The sequence below is a fragment of the Magallana gigas genome, chromosome 2, assembly GCF_963853765.1.
Source record: "Magallana gigas chromosome 2, xbMagGiga1.1, whole genome shotgun sequence".
Lineage (NCBI taxonomy): Eukaryota > Metazoa > Mollusca > Bivalvia > Ostreida > Ostreidae > Magallana > Magallana gigas.
Genome location: NC_088854.1, coordinates 41056766 through 41082675, shown reverse-complemented (window position 1 = coordinate 41082675; position 25910 = coordinate 41056766). Strand labels below are relative to the sequence as shown.

At 32.4% G+C, this 25910-nt stretch overlaps 1 protein-coding gene across 5 annotated transcripts in view; it reads left to right on the top strand.

The window, feature by feature from the left end:
- Window positions 1-3797: 3797 nt before the first annotated feature.
- LOC105336267 (cGMP-dependent 3',5'-cyclic phosphodiesterase) overlaps window positions 3798-25910 on the top strand; it is a 48135-nt gene continuing 26022 nt past the window's right edge. Inside the window, exons 1-6 of one of the 5 annotated variants that reach the window (XM_066076632.1) lie at window positions 3798-3848; window positions 9464-9553; window positions 15893-15987; window positions 18164-18279; window positions 23623-23678; window positions 23848-23901. In XM_066076632.1, coding sequence (XP_065932704.1) covers window positions 3813-3848; window positions 9464-9553; window positions 15893-15987; window positions 18164-18279; window positions 23623-23678; window positions 23848-23901 — 447 coding nt within the window. In that variant the 5' untranslated portion in view covers window positions 3798-3812. Of the gene's footprint in view, window positions 3849-4806; window positions 5140-5634; window positions 5863-6086; window positions 6394-9463; window positions 9554-15892; window positions 15988-18163; window positions 18280-23622; window positions 23679-23847; window positions 23902-25910 lie in introns of those variants that run through there. The other 4 variants (XM_066076634.1, XM_066076633.1, XM_034445058.2 and 1 more) reach the window with 4 other exon arrangements.

The window sequence follows — 25910 nt, the reverse complement described above, 5'->3', positions numbered from 1 at the left end:
TTTTTCTACTTTAGTTTTAGATTTTGTCAAAGCAGGCGGCAATGATTACTAGTATGACGATTTTTTTATACAATCCTTCGTTTCATTGCAAGAAAAATCCAAATTCAATTAAAGATACAAACTCGCGATGCTGTTTGAGGTCAACAACTCTCTAGACTTGTGACTCAGTGCACAATAGTTTCTTTTTTACTTTCTTCAACCAGTTGAGCATTAAATTACGTAAAATTTTCAAAGAATGTTCGATTTCTAATGAGATATGCTCCAATTCCGTGTAAATTTCACTGCGTTGTATTGTGTGTAGAATTTTGTTAGCAGATACTATTGTGAGAGGAATTGAAGAAAGACATTCAAAGAGAAAGTGCCTGAGAGGATAAATTGTTTCTTACATATACTTCAATTTTGTTTAACCTCGTTGTCAATAGGCTATAGTTTGAATACGTCATTGCTGACGTCAATGGTAACCTTTGTACAAGTGGTATGAGAGGGGACTCTCTATTGTGTTGTCACGTCTTGATGTTATCACGTCAATCAACAACCATTCAATCTAAGAACATTGTACAATACGGATCCCCGTATTATGAAAATATGAGTTTTCCAAAAAATACTGCAGCTTAAAAAATTGAGATTACATTTTACAACGAGCATTTTCTTACTGAATATTTGACCATTTTGGGGGATTTTTTTGTCCGATTTTTTTCGCGTAATTGTGTGTGTGTGGGAGAAGAGTATTCGGGGTTTTTTTTTCAAGGATAAGTTGATGTTGTTCTCTTTATTTCCAAGGGGATATTTCAAGTTATTTGTGGGTTTAAAGATTTTTTTGTAGATTTATCTTGTTCATACATGTATTTTACATTTTTTCAGTTTCATATTTCGTGTGTTGGTTTTGCTTTCAATTGTGAGTTTTTCTCGAGATGGTGTTAAAAATTATTCTTCGTTTCCTTTTCCTCGTCTATTTGACGATCTTTAGATCAGCTAGCTGTCGATTAAAATATATATTGGGATATATAGTATACAACAAATAAAGGTAAACATAAGGCCAAGTGGCATCACTCATAAACATAATGATCTCGGTTCTTGAAGCAGTGTATCAGTATCATTGATTCGAGCAGTGCGTCTAGAATCTTCTCACGAGTTTTCTCGCTTTCACTTGCACAGGATCCTAAGATAAGTTCTGTTTCTATTTTTATCATTGTGAAACGATAGCCTGTGCATTGTTTCTGTCTCTTGGAACAATAATCAAGTCTTTTTTAAAATCAAATGTCTAATTTCTGTTCTCTCTTTTTCAAGAAGGTTGTAATCCAAAAATTCAAAAAATGTAAAGCTTTTCGAATCATTTATCAATGTCATGAAGACACAGTTTGTTACTTACAGTTCGAGTGTGAGATGATGATGATGATGATGATGATGATGATGAAATTAATCACCAAAATGCAACATTTTGTATGTGCGTGTGTTCTCTCCAATTTGTTTATAAATATATATATATATATATTCCAACACACGACCCACGCAGAACAATTCAATTATGATTAATCTTTTACCATATAATTCTTCTTCTTCTTTTTCTTCTTCTTTTACACATATTGAAGCCCAACTTGACACATAAATCATAATTAATTTTTAACATCAAACAAAAAAATATGATGGTGTAAATTATATTTTTTCACAATATTTAGATCTGGATTAGAAATTTTATTACAACGTATATATTGATTGTTTGTTTTTTTGTTTTTTTTTAATTTTACTCGTTTAAATGGAAAATTCAATACAAATCAAAGTAACGAATACTGATATATACTCAATGTTTTTTCTTCGAACATCGGAAATTATTTAATATGTTATCACAGAAGACGCAGAACGCTGCCGCTGTTTATAACATCATGAACGCAAGAAGCAAAAATCATAGACTTATTGGATCATTACTCTAATTGTTACATTGTCTTTTAGAACTCCTTAAGTTTTGATTTCTTGATATTAAAGTGTACATGCATTATTTATCAAGTGCAAAGTACAAAACAATTTTCAAACCTACGATACTGAATCTACAATGAGCTTAAAAGAAGTAAAAAAATAAATCCCTATAATTGCCTAAGACGAGTGAATGTTATTCTGTATAGAATGCGAAATTTCTTCCATCGTTGTCTGCGTTTTTGCAAGGGTAAAATAAACCTTTCCCAGTAGGATCAGAATGTTTGCTCCAGTAATTAGCCATTGGGAATGGGGGGAACATTAGTTTGCATTACATTCCGAGTATTGCTGTATATTCAGACTTTCGCTCCCTATTATGGCTTCTCTGTGACTGGTTTATCTCCCCTTTATGTATTTGTTTCACGCAGCTGAGGCGAGCTGAAACGCTGAGTATGACACACTGCTCAGCAAGATAAACTTAAACCTAGCATGAATTTATATATGGGTAATTGTAGTGATTTTTGGATCAACTCAAATCGTGTAATGCGAATATCGGCCGGATCACCATAAAATTTATACATTTTGTTTTGTACATGCAGCGAACCTCGATAAGAAATTTGAAATGAGGAAAAAAAATTACCATAAGCCACCAGTAGGCAATGCATTGTAGATTGCAGTGCTAATTGATCTGAAAATGAAGAGTCAAGTGCAAGAAACTTGTCTTAAACTGTCCTTCGTTTAAGAACTGTGTTTTCTGTTTAAATTATAATTTGTTCAATATTATAAAAAAGATGATTTTCACAGCAAAATTGTTCTCCAAATGCAGCTCATTCATAAACCAAATAAAAGCAATATCAGTTTTCGCTGATACGGATTTTTTTATCAAATTTGCATAAATATGGCCACCACTTCTTTGCATTGCGGTTTCTTTTCAGTATCTCATTGCTAAAAATAAAATTGATCAAAAAATGCATTTAACTATATGTGTAAAGCCTTGACAAAATAGTTATAAATAGGGGTATAGGTTGTGTATTTGAATTATTAAATATAAATCGATTACAGATATAATTAATAAATTGTTGTAACAAGTTGATGGATTTGTATATTTGCATCTCAGATAGAGGTATTGACAGAACTCTTTGCTTATTCACTGGTTAATGCGGAATTCTTGTAAAATATACTACACTGATCAAATACTCGTTAACATCCCTGCCGGTTTCACCGGAACTCTTCAGTCCGTTTTATTTGAAAATGGAACTGAGTCAACAGAATGCCGAAGTTTTCCTTGCGCGTTGCATGTTTGTTTAAAGGAATGTCATTGAAGAGCATTTATCAAAGCCTTCATTTACCCGTCTATTTATGAGTATTTATTATATGCGTATATGAAACAAAATAAATTTACAATTAATTGCTCGAGGTTTTTAAAAACACACACACATTTAATTATGCTTATATAGACGTGTGCTCCTTGCAAAGCGGTGGTGGGAATTCTTGGTATATATAATAAATGTTATTTCTATCTTAAGTCAAATACCAATTGTGATGCAGGGGTCGTGATGGCCACTCAAAGGAAGGGCACACATTTTTCAAAAGTCAACGGCCATTGCAAGAGATATGCGATAAAATATATGATCAAGTATTAAAGAGTTTTACGACTTTGTTCTTTTATAAATTTCTTCGACCCCTTAACTCAAGCAATATAAATGACCTCTCATTAAATCGCATGTCCCAATGTACATGTACATTGCAAGTGTGAGAGCGTGTGTGTGTGGAGAAAAAAAATATTCCGGATCAACCACCCCGTAAGCTTTTGTTGACTGAAGGGATTTGATAGCACTGACAATTCTGTGGATTTGTTCTTGGACTGATAGAGTCCATGACGGTTTTGATATATACAGACAGACATGTATGGGAAATACTTAATCTCTCGTAAATCGCAGGTAGGATCGATTTACTTGTCTATGTTGATTTTTTTAAAGTTTAATTAATTAGAAAGCTTAATTAAATATTCAAATCGTTTGTAACCTGTCACCTACAATATTGACATTTTAAGTGTTAGATTTTCAGTATTTCTGATTTCCCTCGCTGATATCTGCATGCACATCAAAATCCATATGACAAAAAGATAAAATAAGTAAAAGTGCATGTATAATGCCATAATAAAGGAATCAATCGAGTTTTTATCAATGTACATTGTACAACCAGCGTTTTTAAACTCATCACCGTGAAAGCTTTCAGGGTAAATCGTCCTTGTAATTGTTTAAAACGGTTTAGGGACCCCTTATCAAAATAATTTTTAGCTTTCTATAGGTAATGGATTATCGGATTTCTTGGGTTCGACACAGGGCATTGAATTAAATGTCGGATTTTGTAATGTTGATGGTTTAAATGTCTTTTTTGTCATTCAAGAGTATAATTCCACGCACTTAAAAATGTTCAAAATTAAATATTAATCAAAACAGACAAATACAAAAAAAAAACCAAAAAAAGAAATATCCAAGTTTATATGTATATCCATGCAAGATGAAGTGGTTTGTAAATAAAACACACGACAGTAAATTATATTATAAACAAATTTCATTTTATGAGGGACAACTTTAATTTCGCCGACTTTCTTCCTATAGGATCATTATATCTTGTATTCAAGCTATTATCTATACACTAAATGTGGCTCCAATCGCGGGTTTCCGGAAACAATCATATCTTATTCACAGTTCAGAATCCATTCATCTTGATAGGGGCGAACGGCGAATGTGATTTTCCCTTGTCCTGATTCAATACACTGTGTACTGAAGAAATTGGCAAGTCTAAGAAAGTCATCACAGAGAAAAAGCTAGGGAATTGGATTTAAACAATCTGATTCACGGTCCATTGTTACTATCCTAGCTCGGTCTAGCTGTGATGAAACACAGCACTGTAAAGCATCGATATGTATCTTGGTTGACAATATACATACTCTCCGCGGCCCATCACTCTCACGAGCGATCGAAAGTTTGAAAAGTAAAGGAGTGGGATATGTATGTACATACGGTGTGTTTGTTAAGGCTCGCGAAATACCTGTAAATAGTTTACGTGCATGGCCGGGCTATCATATAAAGACAGTAGACATATATGATAAACCAGAAAATCGCTTCGCCGTGACCCATACCCATCTCATCTATTCAGTGCATATTTAAAGAGCGATTTACACCGTTTCTCAACAATTGTGGACTTTTAATTCTTCACAATATGGTAAGCTCATAATGTAAGCAAGAACTATAAATTATGCATATATCATAGATGTAAAATCAATTTAATTTTTTGTTGTGATGTAAATCAATTCATCGTTATAATTATTGCCTTTCGCTCTAATGAGAAATTAATCACCCATGTGCTTTTTTCTTGGTCCATGATCTTAGATAAGTCAAAAAATTATTGGTATTTTCACACGGATGCATTAATTTACATGTTCATGTACGTACGTAGAAATATAAATCAAACAACGTTTTAAAAACCTGCTGTCTCTGTTAAAGAGAAAATGTACGCATAAATTGTTTTCGGCTCCCGGCTTGTTCATTTAGTCAACAGCTGACAGAAATTGTGTACAGTGTCATTTGTTTTTCTCTATTTATTTATAGATCGAGGAACTTATAAATAAACTAGGTCGAGTATGTATGGGGATTTTCCTGGTTTAGCTATGCGTGATGACATATTTCCCCATCCTGTTCTAAATTTGGAGTTTTTATAATACACCATATCCCCGCCCAGTTTTTCATCGAGGTGGTTTGTGTTGATATGTTATACATGTACTTGTGCAATTAACATAATTCAGACTTAATTTGATGTCTTATCGGATAGCCTTACAACAGATCAACGAGTAGCCAACACATTTGCCTTCACTTGTGTATTTGATCGACAAGATAAAAAAAACCCTGGATATATATACCTGTTTACATGGATCACTTGTTTTCTACGGTATGGGTCATTTTCTAATGAAAGAAAAACAACTATAAACCAAAAACCTGAATTCATATATCATTGAAACAATGTAATGTGTACTAAATAAAAAATCTAAAATAATTAATTAAGACAATGAAATATAAATTTGTCGATTATGTAAATAGTCAATCATCTTACCCCGATATCTATATAGAAAATATTCACGCCTAGTCTTTTTTAATCGGGTTCGGGTACATACTCTGTGGTCACTTGAATTACCCCGCTTGTCGCAAGGTGGCACTGCTGCTGCAGACGGATTATTCATGATCGACCTGTAAACAGAGAAGCATGTGGGAGAGTGGGAAACATGTTATGTGCACGAATTCAAAAGCGTTTCTCAATGAAACTTGCTGTTAAGTCGTTCAAAAGTTCATCCTAGGCGAAATGGGCCTTGTATTGAGTCACACTATTGTGTCGCTATTTCTGTATTATCGTAACCGAGATCGCCATGCTCATCTACTGGATGTTGCTGACCAAACTTCATTCCCCGAAAGACTGGGTGATCAGGTAAGACAATACGAGAGCTGCATCTGTCGGGGTCACTGACCGTGTATCGTGTTTTATACATTGTATACCATAGAAAAGGAGTGTCCACTTCAAGGTCAAAACTCATCAGGGTTACAGATACTGTATTTTGTGTGTGTGTATGATATCTGTCATTTCATAATTAGTCACTCTATTTACGGCATAGTATGCTGAAAATTTTCGTTTTCTTGTAGGTTGTTGTATTTTTAGAACCTACGCATGTTGTTTACCTATTTAAACAAAATAATGATAAAAAAAATTGTTGAAAATAGTTTACTCAAAGACATGAATGGTTATATAATTATGTCTTTACTTAGAATTCATATTAAGTGGTTACATTTTTTGCAAATATAGTTATTAACAACCTACAAATGAATTTACTGTGTGATATTACTATTTGAAGTAAAATGTTTTGCCTTAACAATATTGGCTGAAGTTTATTTTTCATGAAAAGTCATGAAATGTAAATACATGACTTAAATCTAATTCTTAAATGCATCTTCATTCGGGTTTTTTTTGGAATAGTTCAAAGTATAAATATTACAAATCACAAATTTTTATAATGAAATAGATAGTAATCTATATTTTTTATTGACATAGAGAGCCAACTTGAAGATATTGTATAATGAACCTGCATGATCGAATGGCAAGTTTATTTATTGCTATGTCCATTTCTTTCACTTTGCTAAAAAGTATGTAAATCAGTTTTGCCAGATTCAGCATTTTAGCTTGATTTCAAATTTTCTATTCGATAATAAGTTGTAGTAATGTAGTTATCATCTTATTGAAATGAAGAAATATGAGAGGAAAATGGGCATGATTTTACATCCTTTCATACTGCTGGATTCTCATCAATCTTGTTATTCTAGAAAACTGTCATCTGTGTCGTAAATCAATACATGATGTTATATTAATGCTTCATCTGGTATATGTATTTGTACAAATATTTTAGCATCACAGCAGTGTTGTCTCCTATCAGAAATGGAAAATTAATATAGAATCTAATCTATGTATGCTTTTTTTATAGCAATACATGTACTTAGGAGTATCAATATATAATACCCACTACCAAGATTGATATACATGTACATCTAATCATTACATCTTAATATGATGATCCTATTTCAAATTAAAACTAAACCATAGATCTATTCATCTTTGATAAAGTAAAACACAATCTTTACATAATTTGAAACACCAGAAATTGATGTGATGTGAAATATGAATAAGCAACCTCCACTATGCACTATCTGGGTGTGCACTTCTTGGATGTATATCAAATGATACATATCATATCACACACACATACCGAGGGGAAAAAGGGAAATGGAGAAAGAATAGTGCTAACGGTTCTCAAATTTTGTGTGTTGCAAAATTAATTATTAAATATTGTAAACAACTTGTACCTAAATCATGTAATCGATAATAAAAATTAAAAGTAAAATAAAAATTAAAAGTAAAAAGTGTTCAAAATAATCATGATAATTTGTAATATATTCATGCAGACTTCAGCTCACTTTCTAACCCCATTGTGTTTTCATTGATAAAACCAACAATTTCCCATCCTCAGAATGATTTATGTTGCAAAGTAATTTAATTGAATCACTTTTTATTGTGGAAAATATGTACAGATCTGAAAGTGTTTCTATATCTTTAGGGAATAATCATTGTTCTTGGTTAAAAAACTACATGTCCAATTTGATGATAACTGAAATTTTACAAAATTCCCAACTTTTCATTTAATTTGAATTACTACATCAGCTGGGGAAGTATGCTAATGCCTGCATGGCTATGATTTTTCCTTCTTTCAATTTATAAATTGGGCATAAAGAACATGTATGCAGACACTATCTCTAAAGTGATAAAAACTTTTTGATACCTTTTGGGTTGGCGCAGGGTCGTAGAACTTCATGTTAATTAATACATTAACCTTGCAATACCTTGCGTCTTAATTAAGCACAACAGGTGTATACTAGTCCTTAATTTAAATTCATTGAGACAAATTGAGTGTTATTGAATTGATTGATGTCATAAAAATCATTGTTCAGTGATTATTTTTATCTAGTTTGTATTCGCAATGTGATTTGTCAATATTGCTACCATTAATGAATTCCCAGCTTTTCTGTGAACACTGACATTATTCTATTAGTTTGTGATTATTGCCATTGTGGCCTATTTAGCATAGATCAGATCAACACAATGCTTTGCCAATATTTGTATTGCAACATATCATTATTGAAGATATAGAGGCCCACCTATTGTGTGATCTGTAAACAGTACTAACCTCTCCTCGATAAATTTGTTGACAGTTTAGCTAAACAAGAGGGGAGTTGATTTGTTGATAGAGTCCGTGATTTACACATGCTGCACATTTAGCACATTCTTTATCACCCAGGTTCTTCTGGAAGTCAAGATTCTTGGCATTAGAACAATTATAAAGCTGCTCATGTTTGAGAGCTTTCAAGTGTTAATAAAGCTCAGTTCAAACAGATGCCTTTCAGACTGTTATTGCATCTTCATCTCTAAATCGTGCCTGTGGGCATATGCTGTTTTTAAGTCAGTCAATATGAACTTGTGTGTTTCATTAGACTTTTACACTGTATTTAGTCTATTTTGCTGGAAACAGTTTACTCTGGGGTTTTCCCCATGCATAATAGTGGCAATGAAGCAATCATGTACTTTTGCTTTATAATACTTACATTTATCAGTTTTAAAGAAGGACATCTCTTTAAAAGTAAACACATTTGCAATTGTTTGTCAATGGAAGATGACTTTTGCAAGATTTCAAAAAATTTCCAAGTACTTTTGCTCACAATTTATGTATTTTCATTCAAAAGCTGTGTGTAATTACCAATTGGCAGTGGAAAATGACCTCTTTTATTCTTTTTCGGACCATGCATTTATAACTGTACTTCTGTTCACAGGTTGATTTTACAATATGAGATGTCTCAACTGTTTATTTGATATAAATACCAGCATTATATATGGGTTAAATATCTTAAAAGTAATTGAATTGAATTGAATGATTGAATGTTTCTTGTTGCTCTTGCAGGAGGCCCTGTCACCCCTTGATGATGTGGCAAGGTTAGGAGATCTGTATGATGCCATCAGAGAGGCACTCAATGCTTTGCTTCATCGAAAAGTAAGCACTAATACATGTATTACAAGTTATCTAAGAGTTAAGGATCTCTGCATGTTCTAATGGATCACTCACTCATCATGCTGATCAGGGATTTAGCAAAGCTGTTTTTACTTTGATAAATGCTACCTTTATCCTCTTTAAAAAAGATCTAAATATTACAATTAAACACAATATTAAGAATGTATTTTCAAGGATTTTTATTAAATTCCTTGAAATATATTTTCAATATTGTTTTTAATTAGGGGATTACATATTACGTTATTTCATTTTTATCTTTTTTTAAAGTATTGAGTTTGTTCCCCTTGATTAAGCAATGATTCTCATAAGGTTTAAGAAGTTCTCATATTGAGCATTTGGCTTAATAGGGTAATAGAAAACCGGGAAATTGCAACAAAACTCTTCAAAACACTGTATTTTTTCAGTGTACAGGTACATAAGAATTACTGTATAATGAGGCATGACTTGTTTAGCTGTTTCTACTGCTCATTTGCCGTCCCCCGACTTTTTATATCTGTTATCACTATTGAAACATTTAGTGTGGTTTGGAATTTTAAAGATGACTTAATTTTTTTTTTCTGAATTTTTACCTGCTAATGCACCCCTGATCAAAGTTTGTTTAAAGATCAATGAACAAAAGTTTCTGGAACATAAAAATATTTGGGTGAAAATCTAGTCCGTTTGCATTTATTTGACTATTTTGCATAGTTTAAATTTCATTACCAGTAAAAAGACTCTGGTAAACTTTCTTTAATAACTTATATCTTATTCATGAATCCTATTATTTGCCTACAACCCAAAAGCTTGACTTCATGCAGTGTCAGTTCTTATTCAAGAAGAACCATCTTATTTGTAACAATTTAAGTTTGATTTTAAAAAAAAAAGGCATCAAATTTTTTTTACGGTCAAATCAGACCGTATAGCATTTTTCAGAAGTTCAAATCATAGTTTTCTACTCATGTTTTTTGATGCTTGCAAAAAATCACATCATGATCTGTAATTTTAACTGCATGCAATATCAGGATAATTTTTTTAATTTCATTTTTTCATTATATTTGACATTTAAAAAACTTTGCTGAATGTTTAAAAATATTTTCTTTTTATCTATGACTTACTCAAATTTTACACAAATTGACTACCAGCTTTGATACAAAATGCAGTACATATAAGAATTCCTCTGGGAAAGACAAAAAGATTACAGGGGTATCAATATGTGATAATTTAATGGACATATCCAACACAGGATGATGGCAGTCACAGCTAAATTGTATGCACACTTACTACAAATATAGGTGCCAACAGTAAAGTTTGCAGGTTTTGTAGGAAGAATGAGATACAAAGACAATTACCGGTATGTGAAAAGAAGAAGAAAAACATTTATATCGAACACTTCAAAGTTTGAAATGGGCCATCGATTATTTCATTGAACAAGATATTGGCTAATGCATGCCTTAACCCGTAGGGACTGTAATTTGTCTTGATCTTTACAGAATTTGTTTTAAATCCATGGCCTTGTTATGATGGAAACCTTATATAAACAGAATTCAAAGCTTTGTGATTTATTAAAAAAAAACTAATATTTTTCATGTCTTATGAAATACGATAAGTGCATTTATCAAACTTGTCAAAAAAACCCAAACAGATTAAATTTATTGGTTTCATGTTGCTTTATATTTCCTTGACACCTAAATATTAATGCCTGCTTATCACATGTATCAAGCTCCGAAAAAAGCAAAATGTTTGCGCACACTTATTCCCTGGATATTCAGATAGATGCTGGAGATTTTCTTTGGATCCCTTGCCTCAATTAACTGCGTTAAAATCGATTCATTTCTTTGACAAACCAATATTCCCTGTAATTACCTTTTGCTTGGTTTTTTCCCCCGATGTTAGCTAGGAATGAAGAAGGGCTAAATCTTATTTGGTCTTTGATAAAAGTAAGTTATAATAGGATTTGACGAGTCTTGTTTTATTCAATCAATAACGTCATTTCTAGCTTGCACTCACCTTATCTTCTGTAAAAGATACAAAAATCAATAGGAAACTTGTTAAAAATCAGCGAGACAATTTCTTGTCATTAAAAATCACTGGTTATATATTGGAGAAGGAAACGAGGCAATAGTGGCTTTAATGGGCCAGCCTTCAAGCGAGAAAATCAATGAACAAAATTGCAAACAGCCACAAATTTCCTTGGATACATGTGATGAAATTAGGATAATTGAAGGGAAGAAAAAAACAAGTGATCGTAAACTTTTTTTGTGTACTAAATTTGTTATATGCTATCAGATTACCCTCATCTGATAGAAACAGAGTGTAGTTCCTTTCTGCCTGTTGTTCATTTTCCATTTACATCTTTTCTATTCCTGCATAACTACTTTTAACTCTGAGATGTTTTCATGATGCCATGATGTAAGAATTTAATCATGTGCATACAAAGAGTTTCTTCGCTAGAATGCACAATTGCAAGTTAAATTCTGATGTCATGAACACCATAAATATTTGAGTTCTTCGTCAGTTCATTGACCAATGTGCCTTTATAGACTATACATGTGGAAGGTTTGCATACAATTTGCAAATATTCTTCAATGAGATTTTGGATTCCTGGCCATCATTTTTTAGTGGTAGTGAATAAAGCAATACATGTTTTTGATGCTCATCAATTTTTGAAGTGATACAATTGTACTAGATTTAAAAGAATAGAGTTAAATTTGTAATAACATATTGTAAAGGGATTGGGTAATCATAATCAGTAAATGTAATCAGTTGTGATCGATTACTAAGAAACAGATACAGGTAATGTAATCTAAATTATTTACAAGTAATCATGCATGATTGCAAGAAGGAAACGTTATCTAATGTAATCGATTACTTTTTAAAATGAAATTAATCAGCTTAAAATCAACTACTTTTTTAATCCAAAGTAACTGTTATAAATCGATTACATTTTAAAAACAAGAGGCCCATAGGCACATCGCTCACCTGAGCAACAATGGGCGTTCAAAAGATATTGTGCCATAGGGTCCCTCGGTACAATAACAAAAAATAAATATTGTAAAGTATTCGAATTTTACACTTATTTTTGCATACATGTAATCTTTGACATTGTACCTTCATGAAATGCTATTTTTTACCAGAATAAGAAAATCCTACGCAAGATATAAAACTAAACATTTGGTAGGGGTACACTGTTAGTTGTTAACTTCCAATTCCCTATATTTTCGTTCTGCCCCCCACCCCCCCACCCCCCAACTTTGTAAAGCGATCAAAATATATGAGAGCATATAGGTACATTTTTTTTCATCAACTACTTACTAGTTATTGTATTTAAAAAAAATATATAATAGTTATTGTTTTTAGCTCACCTGAACCGAAGGTTCAAGTGAGCTTTTCTGATCACCCGTTGTCCGTCGTCCGTCCGTCCGTCCGTCTGTCTGTCCGTCCGTCTGTAAACTTTTCACATTTTCAACTTCTTCTCAAAAACCACTGGGCCAAATTTAACCAAATTTAGTACAAAGCATCCTTATGGAAAGGGGGTTATAAATTGTTAAAATAAAGGGCACAGCCCTTTTCAAAAGGGAGATAATTGCGAAACAGTAAGTATAGGGTGCATGTTTTTAAAAATCTTCTTCTCAAGAACCACTGCACCAGAAATGCCAATATTTACACAAAAGCTTTTATATATAGTGAAGATTCTAAATTGTAAAAATCGTGACCCTCGGACCAAAACTGGGGCCCCAGGCGGGGTTCAAAGTTTAACATAGAAATACATAGGAAAATGTTTAAAAAATCTTCTTCTCAAGAACCACTGCACCAGAAATGCCAAAATTTACACAAAAGCTTGTATATATAGTGAAGATTCTAAATTGTAAAAAGCGTGACCCTCGGACCAAAACTGGGGCCCCAGGCGGGGTTCAAAGTTTAACATAGAAATACCTTAGGAAAATGTTTAAAAAATCTTCTTCTCAAGAACCACAGCACCAGAAATGACAATATTTACACAAAAGCTTGTATATATAGTGAAGATTGTAAATTGTAAAAATCGTGACCCTCGGACCAAAACTGGGGCCCCAGGCGGGGTTCAAAGTTTAACATAGAAATACCTTAGGAAAATGTTTAAAAAATCTTCTTCTCAAGAACCACTGCACCAGAAATGCCAATATTAACACAAAAGCTTGTATGTATAATGAAGATTCTAAATTGTAGAAATCGTGACCCTCGGACCAAAACTGAGGCCCCAGGCGGGGTTCAAAGTTTAACATAGAACTACATATGGAAAATGTTTAAAAAATCTTCTTCTCAAGAACCACTGCACCAGAAATGCCAATATTTACAAAAAAAACTTGTATATATAGTGAAGATTCTAAATTGTAAAAATCGTGACCCTCGGACCAAAACTGGGGCCCCAGGCGGGGTTCAAATTTTACCATAGAAATACATAGGAAAATGTTCAAAAAATCTTCTTCTCAAGAACCACTGCACCAGAAATGCCAATATTTACACAAAAGCTTGTATATATAGTGAAGATTCAAAATTCTAAAAATCGTGACCCTCGGACATAAACTGGGGCCCCATGCGGGGTTCAAAGTTTAACATAGAAATACCTTAGGAAAATGTTTAAAAAATCTTCTTCTTAAGAACCACTGCACCAGAAATGCCAATATTAACACAATAGCTTTTATATATAGTGAAGATTCTAAATTGTAAAAATCGTGACCCTCGGACCAAAACTGGGGCCCCATGCGGGGTTCAAAGTTTAACATAGAAATACCTTAGGAAAATGTTTAAAAAATCTTCTTCTTAAGAACCACTGCACCAGAAATGCCAATATTTACACAAAAGCTTTTATATATAGTGAAGATTCTAAATTGTAAAAATCGTGACCCTCGGACCAAAACTGGGGCCCCAGGCGGGGTTCAAAGTTTAACATAGAACTACATATGAAAAATGTTTAAAAATTTTCTTCTCAAGAAATGTAATGTTACAAGGAACTGCTGTTCAGGTGAGCGATGTGGCCCATGGGCCTCTTGTTTTATTTAAAAAATCGTCATCAATATATTTTGCATGTCTCAAAAACTTCCCTTCATACTTGAACTGTTGCACAACAAGCAAATTCATCATAGTCAGATCGACCTTTTTTCGTATAATGTCATCGCTGCTTTAAACAAAGAACCTCGTTTTAGAAGTATGGAATACGATTCTTTGTAAAATGGGTATGCAAACCCGGGCCGTGGCAAAATAAAAGCCGGGGCAGATCGGCAATTGTCAATTCCAAATACACATTATTTTGCAGTAATATTTACAGCGAATACAAATATACTGGTCCATCAAATATCCTGAAATTTTAATGAGATTGGCAGATTAATAACTGCCAATCTTTTGTTTTGCCCAGGCCAAGTCTTGCCTACCCATTTTACCGGATGCCGAACCCGAAGCTATTAAACTGATTGAAACATGCCTTTCCTTTATCATTATTTTCGTAATAACTCAGATTTAAAACAGAATTAGCCTTTAATTTTTGCAATTTATATTTTCCTTCCCATAAGGATAATTTATGCTAAACTACATTGAATTGGACTCAGTAGTTCTTGAGAAGAAGATTTTTAAAAATGCACCCCCCTTTTTCTACAGTTTCAAGGTTTTCTCCGCTTTGAATACAGATCTGACTTTTATTTCTGCAATTTATATTTGCCCTCCCATAAGGATGCTTTTTGCCAAATTTGTTTTGAAATTGAATAAGCGGTTTTAGAGAAGTTCAAAATGAAAAAAGTTTACAGACAGACAGACGGACGACAGACAAAATATGATCAGAATAGCTCACTTGAGCATTCAGCTCAGGTGAGCTAAAAAGTAATCGACCCCATCCCTGTCATAAGATTCATATTATCAGTTTATTTTTTATTCAATATTTTAATGTTTTGTTTCCCTTCCTTTTAATGTTCAAAAGTAATATTGCATAGTGATAAAAATCCCTATGTATGATTTAAATTGATTGGTATGCTTTGATTTACAAAATCATCATATCGGTAAATTATGTCAAAATATATCAAAGATTTCATGCTACTTTAATGTGTTGATCTTTTAGAGATTTGTAACTTTGATGTTCTTTTGGAAAAGGTTTCAAATCTCTCAAATGGCATTAAAAAAATATTGGCTTGTACATTAGATCCATAAAGCATCTGTATTTTGAATATATAAGTTTTATAACACATTTGACTTGAATTTGATTTTGTACTGTAGTGTATAGAATAAATGTCTTCAGAAGAAATGCAATGTACTTTTCATGAAAGATGTGAATGTAAATATTGAATTTGTTGCTTCATTTAATGCCTTACAATTTTTCAGGTGAATTCGATTGTTTACATTTTGGATGAAAAATCTGATGTGTTGTATGCTGACAAAGAAAAAAAATATGCTGCACCAAGCAAAGGAATCATTAGGTATGTCTTCTTGACCAATAGAATGATCGAGTTATCTCTCTTTAAATACAATACTATATGATGTGTCAGAATATAATACATCCAATACCAGACTACCAGTATTACTTTGTTTGAAATCTTTAATCGAAGGTATTTCTAATGAAGTTTCATAAAATCTGAAAAATTTAAAAAGTGAGAATAGTTTAGAATTGTTTATATTTCTCAATAGTGAATATTTTCTAAATTAAGCTTTAGATTTGCAAGAGTGCATGGCTATTTGACTGCTACATGTATGATGTTATATGGAGTTGTATGTACAAAAAAATATGTGACAATTCTTTCTCCATTGTTTCTGCATGTCATGAACATATGCACAGTCTGTTACATCAGAGATGCACTCTCTGTGCATGTTTTGATTCTGAATGATTCTTATTTGTATCAGCACCCTCCAACCTGCTTAGAGTTAGAGGTTTGAACTTAAACTTATTGATCAAAATAAAGAAGCTCATTGAATCCTGTCACACAATAATGTTCATGACAGCAAAACCTATACAGAGTGAAGTGGAGCACACTGTGAGGGCGTTGAGAGCCTGACTGTAGGGCCAGCGGTTGGTGTTCCAACTAATAACACAGTATTGACATACTTCTTAAGGGTTAATATCCTCTACGTATCTTTTTAATGCCATGGAATAAAGATTGATGGGTAATTTGTTTTAGCCCTGACTATTTCTCCTGCATCAGATTCAGTGCATCAGCTTGCATAAAATTTGATGTGACCTTCCTCTGAACATTTTGGCTTTTTATCTTGCATGTTTATAGATAATTAGGCAGCATGTTTATTTACTAGAATAAAAACATGAAAGGATATGTAGTATTATTCAATAGGTGAATTGTGATAAATTGGAATAGTAAATCAATTAATAATATAAATTTTCTCAGTCAGTGATGTCTGAGGAATATGCAATACTGTAAATGTATACTACTTTTGGCTGGGTATTCTATTTAGTGTTTCTGGCGCAAGGCGGCTTCTGCTAAATCAAGTACATCGCTAAATGCCATGCATATATGTATGAGAATAGTCACATTCAGAAATATGCCAATTTAAATCCACCCAAACTTGTTCAAAAACTGTTTTCCATCAAATATTGTACATGTATGCCAAATATGATACATTTACAGTATTTCATATATCCACACACAATGCATGGTTTGAGCCTGCATGATGCAATAAAGGCAGTTATGACCAACATATGTATTATTCTGTAGAACATAGATAAAAATCATGTATTGCAGTAATTTACCATTGTTTATTTGGTGGAGGCAAAGATGAGGAACATTCTTGAATTTATCATACTCCATGTAATTTAGAATTATTTTCTATGTGTTGGTATTTCTCTATGATAGTAAAATTATATTACTGGAACAAGTGCCTACAGTGGTGAGAAAGTAGCTGAAAAAACTCTGGCTTTGTAACTGACTTGGAAAGTAGCCAGTCTAGATCATAAGAAATGTAAAATGTGACATGCAGAACTGGAAGCATTAAGTCCGTTGATTCCTTTCCAATTGTTCAAATATGTGTAAGCAAGCCAATTTTAATAGCCTGATAGCATCGCAAAATGTCAAAGAATTATATTAAAAGTTTTGACCAACTGGGTTCAGTGTATTTGCTAAAGGTTAAATTGAGCCTTTTGATCGAAATTTGTTGACATTTTATTAAAATTAGATGTTCATACTGTAACACCAAGTGTAAAACAAAAAGCAATATTATGTGTGTGCTGGTGGTGGTGGGGAGGGGGAAGGGGTGTGTGCGCCCATAGATGAATAGATTGATGAACAAAGAAATGAAAATCCCCAGTACAGTTATTCATTCAATACACCATTTTACATTTGGAATTATATTTTAGTTACAGTTATTTGTCTTTTTCTTTCTTAATGCTTGATTTTATTGCAATATTCATTGCACATTGTTACACTTAGACATGTTATTTGACATTTTTTTGTGCATGGTTAAATTTTGACATTAAATGATCAGGTTAGCGATGTGGCACAAGGGCCTTTTATTTATCATGACAGATCCTTCAGCAAGAGTTTTTACCAAGTTAAAAGATATATATGGTAATGAACTTGAACGTAGCATGCTTGATGAGAGCAGGAACACAAGATCTGCATGTTAACATGCTTTCACTTAACATTGTAGAGAGACATTGGAGACACAGCAGTTTCATGTTCAGAGTAACGATGTGGCCTCCGACCCTGTTATAGCAGTGATTAAAGTCCAGTGTAAGCCACCTAGCAGCTGGAACCCCAAAACAGGTAGATACACCATGTAATTATAGATAAGGACAAATACTGAGTAACTACCCTTTTCTCAGGCATACAAGACAATTTCAAGTACATGTCACTGGGGGATCTTAGATTTGTTGAAAGAGGGGCCCAAAAGGCTAGGGTCTGGGTCCAGGGCAAAGCCCTGATTGGGCCCAGGGGGCAAAGCTCCCAGTTTTAAGGGTTTTAGGACACTTTTTATGAGATATTTTAGCTCTACATACCATAATAAGAACACTAAATAGCAAGACAAATTGATTTGTCTATCATTAGTAGTTCTGCTATATGTACATTTTTTCTTTTTTTTTTTTACTTACAAATGGGGTAACCTTGGCCCTGCTAATGCATGTATCATACAATGCCTTTTGCAAGATAATGTACCTGGTAACAGACAAATGTTTGTATGTCAGGAATACTTATAGCCTGATCTTATTTAAAATACTTTCTTTCATTTTTGTGGTACTTTATATTTTGTTCTGAAATGAATATATTCATGGAGCACTTATGAATGCTGAAAAGACGTGTTGCATTTAAAGGTATAATTTTAGGTCTAAAGCTGTGCACATGCATGCTCGCAAGCTTGATGATTTTTTCCCGTTGATCATTAGATACCTGTATGATATTTGAGGTTCTAATAAAATAAAAGTATCAGTTTTGTTTGAACTTTGAATTTTTATTTATTTCGTGATCATGCAGTGACAGCTGAGACTGCTGATTTTACGTACTGCTCGTGAGATGTTGTAGATTACTCAAGATTACGTCCCCTACTGAGAATTTTCTTCTAAATATAGATATTCAAACTAAAATACAATCAAAATTCATAGAATTGTTTTTTTCTGCTTAGTGTGCCACTGTACATGTCCAAAAAGTGATGTTTTAATGCATTCTTGAAAGTGTTGATGTAATATGTACATCGATCTCCATTATTTATCAGTAAAATCAGGACTTCAATTGTCTTAACAAACGTTCTTCAGTTCTGCCAGCCTAGCAATAGAAAATCAGTTGAAATATTGATACACATGAACGAAGACCTCAGATGTATTGATATTGTAATCCCTGGTCCCCAAGAACACCAGTCCTTGGTCATCATCTTAATTAGACATACCTTGAATTTCAAAGCATCAAAAATCAATGATTGGAAAAGTTTTACATTTTCTCCTTTGAAGTAATCACCTTGAATATCAAGGCTTCATGGATTTGAGTATATTGCAATGGAAATTAACTTAAGGGATAAAAAATATCTGTGGTTATTTTGATGTGTTTGAGCTGTTCTTAACAGCCCTACCTCACTGTTCTACTGAAACATCTACATGTTTTTGATGTCTTTGTGACTTTGTTATTATTCTGCTGCCGACACAAAGAGAAGTAGTGAACAATAGTAAAGATGTACATAGTCTTTTCTCTGCATTGATTATAACTACATCAAAATCCTAATTGAATACAAAGAACTTTTTTGCATGTAAAATGGCAAGGAGCATATTAAGTATTGCTTTTATTTTTTAACAGTTGTCATAATAAACAAAAGTTTGATGCTTGCAAAATTTGTTTTCTTGCCCTTTTATACAAAAGGAGGAAATCTCAGGATTAGCTTAAAAGCAATCTACAGTTTATTAGTCCCCTACCGGTTTCACCGGAGGGGACTATAGCTTTCCTCTGCGTCCGTCAGTCCGTCTGTCTGTCTGTCTGTCCGTCTGTCTGTCCCACTTCAGTTTTCCGTTGTTTTTTTCTGCATGTGTTTGACGAATGATGTGAAACTTGCTGAGCAGCTTCAAAATATCAAACAGCAGACCAAGTTTATACTTTTGTAGCGTCTAGTCAACACAATTTCCAGAAATTTAATTTTTTTCACTCCAAATTTTTTTAATGATCGGGTTCGTTATCGGGCTCGGTGTGTACTAAATGAACAAGGACATTATGTGGTCAGTAAAATAATAAATAATATCGTTCATTATTTGTTTTATTACATTTATCATTCTAATAACAAACAAATAAGTTCTGTAAAATGGTGTCAAGTATTGTGTAAATTTTAACGGCAGGGTTTTATCATTATCATTATTACAATCGGGTTCGTTATCGGGTTTGGGCTGTTGAATAATAGACTAGACTTCTGTGTTTGCTTTGCTTCAAATATGTACTTTTTTGAATGGATTTCTGAGATTGTTTGCTGTTAATTATAATCAATTTTCATAATTTCATACTTTACAATTACTACATTTATGATAGGGGATATTTAATATACAGGGTCTCAAACTTTTGTCATTCTCAATCAAAGGGGTTACCGGTAGGGGACGTGTATTGCTTATGCAATACTCTCAGAATGCTTGTTTTAAAAGTCAAGCATATTTATCGTCATTATTGTGATTAAAACGTGAAGCTGTTTTATTTCTATTGGTGCTGTTGAAGTACATAATATTAAGATGTTATTTTTGAATTAAACTTGTTGTGCTTGAGATATATACCACACAATTTAGCAAAAATTAGCACCTGTGGATATACCGGTAATATTTCAATTTGATATAAGGTATATTTTTGGTCTATTCTTCGGAGTCTAAACTCTTACATTATTGCTTTTGGTTGCCATTTTTCTATCCTTTTGCTTGGGAGTCGCATAATAGCTGAAATACAACGCTGAAGATGCCTACAAGTGATATGGGACCAACTTAAAATGAAGTCAAATTTTAGGTTTGCAACTATCTGATTTGTAAGATTATGATTTCTGAATTCAGTAAATTTTTGGTTGATTAAAAAATTAAAATTCGAAAATGCTTGCCAATTGATTCTATTAAGAGTAAAATAAAGCACTGACTATATAGCATTAGTTATTTTGATGACAAAATGATCTCCTGATATTTGATGAGGTTGGAGGTAGATACTATCTTCATCTTATACACTATTGACACTAAATTAATTCCTTGAGCAAGTACTGTAAATTTTTCTTCATGCATAATTCTTTAGCATAAACTACAGTTGTTTAGAATCATTTAAAAAGATGAGAGGATGTAAGTGTTATGAGATTTTCCAGACTTTTGAATATTTGAAGTTTTTCAATTTTCATGCAGATCAATAAATAAATGCATGCAAATGCAGCAATTCTGATGGATTTTGAAAATCAAGACTGCAGACTTCTTGTTGCTATTGCAAGTAGTTAGATTTGATTGGATTCCTTTTCAATAGATAAATGAAAAAAATCTTCCTGACTTGTTGTAAAAATTGTCCATGTCTGCATTAACAATTGGCACTTGAAGGTCTGCCATTTGGTAATAGCTACAAGAAGATACATGTATGCTTCAGTTGTCTATAGTGTTTTTTTGTTAGCTTGGTCGGGCAATTAAGATAATTTTTGGTCTTGCGTCTATACATATTTGATTCTTCCAGGAAATTTCTTCTGGGTAACAAAGTTACATCTCTATTAAATAAAAGTACGGCTTTAAGTACGTGGTGCCCAGGATTATTTGTCAATTTGCTGGAACTGGGGAGCAGCTTTTCGAAGTGTGTATTGATCTGTTTGGCAAAGTGAATTTGTGTTTTTCTTTCTTTATTCTATCTCCCAGTAAGAAAGTTGAGGGTGGTATTATGAGGCTGTGAGATGTGAAGTCTAATGTGTGAATTCCATCCTAGGTTTGATCAATAGAGCCGACTATTAATGAAGCCTTAATCGATGAGAACATTATACTGTATGTTTAATGAGTGTCAATAATTATGCACAGGAAAAGTTTTATGCATGGGATGTAAATGCAGGCATTGATGATCTCCCCTTGCCAGTTCAATAAAGTGAAATTTCATATGTTTCATATTTGTCAATGGTTGGTAATTCTTTATTGAAAGAAAAATGATACTGTTCGCAGAACTTTCCAAATGAGCAATGTATATATATCAAATACTGTTTGCTATTCAATGGTTTTGTGTTTTTAGTGCCATACTCCCAAATTATTCATAATGCATTCACTACATTTGTGTGATAATCTTCATTTTAACAATTAACATTGAATTATTGATATCAGTATGCAAGTTTTACATTACAAGTAAAAGAATATGCAAGAGTTGTTGCTCTCTTTCTCTCTCTCTCTCTCTCTCTCTCTCTCTCTCTCTCTCTCTCTATTTTGACATCAAGTTTGGGAATGGGGGAGGGGCAGGGAGGGGGTTGGGTTGTTACCAGGAAAGCATGTTTGTATGTGTATGTGGTGTTCAAGTTTTACATTACAAGTGAAAGAACATATATTTTATTTTCCATTGAGAGCTGTTATTTTTGTTTGTGTGCTATAGTAACATTTGATTTTGCTTAAAACCTTTACATCCTTGTTTTCATAAAGATTTCTAAACAAGGTTGATTCTTAATTAATATATATACAATATACAGTGATCCCAGTCATAGCTACCGTAAGTTCTTGGGGACATGATTACTTTCATTACCCTACTATATACATCCATAATTTATCGGATCTGTATAATTTATTGGTATTGATATAAATTTTATTGCAAATTTGCAATATAAACAGTCTTATGACTTTTTAATACACTAATATGATTAAAGTAATAAATCATATCCTACCTTGGAGAAATAAAAAGTTTTAACGTTGTAGTATGTTGAAATATTAACATTTGCAAATATGTTTCCTTATCCTATAGAACAACAAAAATGTGCAATTATTTGTGATTTTTTTAATGACATTACAATGATTTCCGCCCGCGCTTTTTGTTTGATGGTTGCTTTATCCAGAAAATTTTTCAGAAAGGGGAGTTGTTATTGATATATTTATGATGTTCCATTGTTTATAATTTTGTTGTTTAACTTGAAAATATTGACTACAAAAGGGCATAAGATGTAAAATATTTACAATATGTACTGTAGAACTGAATTTTTCTGCTAATGATATTTTGTTGTTAAGTTTGTTTCATATCCATATCCATTCAACAGGTAAAATTTGTTTGAAATCTTTTAAAATATCATCAGTTCAGAAATTGCTAAAGGAAAAAAAGTATACCAATTTTCAAATCATAAGGCAAAAATTAGCACCAGGCCTGCAGAAAAATAAACCATTTATGCTTAACTATCTGGTACATATTTATGTCTCAAGGTTAAACGCTGTCTTCCGACTCTTCCCATATGGTATTTAATTGTGCCTATTATCAATATGATATATTCCACATGGGAGTGAAAGTAAATTTCTAGAAATGCATTGCCTGTAAAAGCTTTATCAGGTATTCAACTAGGAATGTATTAATACATGTATCTGCTTTGCAAGTATAATTTATCAATTTTGACAGCTGAATAAATAATAACAGAGCTTAAATTTACTCAGTTTATTCAAATCTGCAATTTCTTTCTTTTTACAGTTTATTGTTTACCAGTGACAGATGAAGAAAATCAGAAAATCTTGGCCTTACTTGTGGTATATATAATCTTTATTAGAATAGAAGTTTACGTTTTTCACAAATCTTAAGTTTGAACCTGGATTTTTAAAAGCAATTAAAGACAAAAATATACTGTAAGTGGTGGATTTGCTTTAGATTTATTTTTGATTTATGTGTAAATGTAAATGTATCTTTCTACTTTGACAGATTGAAGAAAATGAGACTGTAGAAATAAACAAAATAACTCCATTGAAACACAAGGTAATCATTACTTTTTATGAGTTTGAATGCTTCCTTTTTATTGATCGCTTTAATTCTAAAACCATTGTTTATTACGGATAGTTTATTAAGACATTATCGATGGCAAGAAATCACTCATGACTGACACAAATTCATGGTAACCGATCACAATGTTCACTAGATTTATCTTTATTAGTTTCCTGCATCTCATTAATTGACTTAATGGCATTGATTCTGGTCAGTCCAGTGATTAACTAACACTACTGGATTGATATCAGTGACCTGTTTATGTGCTTCCCACCCCCCACCCCCTTTAAAAAAAAATCAAACACTTTCTTGTACATTAAAAGAGTCAAATCAAATTGTTTCACGTAAAATTTTCTTTAAAATCCACATTACATGAAAATTAATCTACTAGGTATTACTGATGTAGTTAACTTTTATATTCATGGTCGGTGTGCGGACATGCACTCTAATGTTATGAAACAACAATGATGTATGTATAGAGACCATGGTAAAAAAAAATTGATAAAAAGAGAAAATTATTATTATCCTACCCTTTATCTTTGGGATAGAAAACACAAATTTTGGATATAATCCTTATCTTAAATTGCATAGATATTGGGGTCATATTTGTAATACATGTAGTACTTGCAATGCAGTTGTAGTGGATTGACAGCAATTATAAATTTGTCTGTATGTGATTCGGCCTGTTGGTAACTACCGTACTTTTAAAATAAAATAAAAATGGTGTAATTGATTTACAAACTTGTTAGATAGACAATTTAAGGTTCACGATTCACGATTTTGGTAAAAAATTATTTTTCCTTTTTCAATGTTTGCACTGCTTCAGTAAGGCATTTCTAATCGTCAACCAGAATTTGAGTGTCAGTTGTCGTGTTATATGAGAGACAGATCGCCATGTAAACAAAGCTAGTACGTCATGTTTTTGTTTTCATTTTGAACGCTGAGGTAAAAATTCCAGTTCTAGATCCAAAATGAATGTGAAAAACTCTAGGAACTATTTATTTATGGTTAGAATGAATTACGACAGAGAGAAATAAGCTTGAAAACGAACTTTCCGGTATATTGAACCATTAATTAATGTAAACAAAAAAAAGTGCACGAGCCTTGTTTACATGACAAAGAATCTTGAGCCCTGTATCTTTCTTATATTTCTACAATTGACACTCAAGTTTTGCTTGATTATTAGAAATGCATTTCTAAAGCATTATTACTATAAAGGTGGCTCACTTTACCGTGAAATATTTTCTCAAATCAGCAGAAAATTACTTGATTATGATAGATATTATAATGGATAAGAAGTATTTAACTCTAGTAGGCAAAAAAATGTTCAATTTTGGATAAAAAATTACATTTTTAAAAATTTAATTCAGTTAACATGAACAAAAGCTCCAGGCGGATTCGAACTCATGATCTGCGGTTCAGAATCCCAATACTTAAGCCACTGAGCTACGACTATATACAAATATAAGATATGAACAAAATTGTGACTATGCCCCTTTAAGTTGCTGTCTCCAGTTTAAGACTGAGTGCTTATTGATGTATGAAGGCCAGATCATTTGTTTCATTTTTGAATTTCAGTACAAAAAAACTGCTCAAGAACTATATATGTATGATAAGGGTCAAAATAACCTCCTAAAATCATCATATTTTTACTGTGCATGTACTAATTTGTTTTCTTTTTATGTATGTACATGTGAAATTTTTCTTAATTTTCATTTTGGATCCAAATGCTCTAAATTCCAAAATGTAACCTTTCCCGCCAAAGTAGCATTTTTTGCATAAACTGCTTATTGTCATGATTATAATATATGGGGGAATTTTTCTTTTGGAAAACATTGAGCACAGGCTTGAACAAATAAAGTATTTTCATCAAAGACTTAAAACTGAAAGAATAAATTTTCTTGTTCGAAGCTGCATGCACTCTATTTTTCATTCAAAAAAAAAAAATGAAATGAACAAAATGTAAACATTTGACTGATTTTGATTGTATTTTAAATATAGCA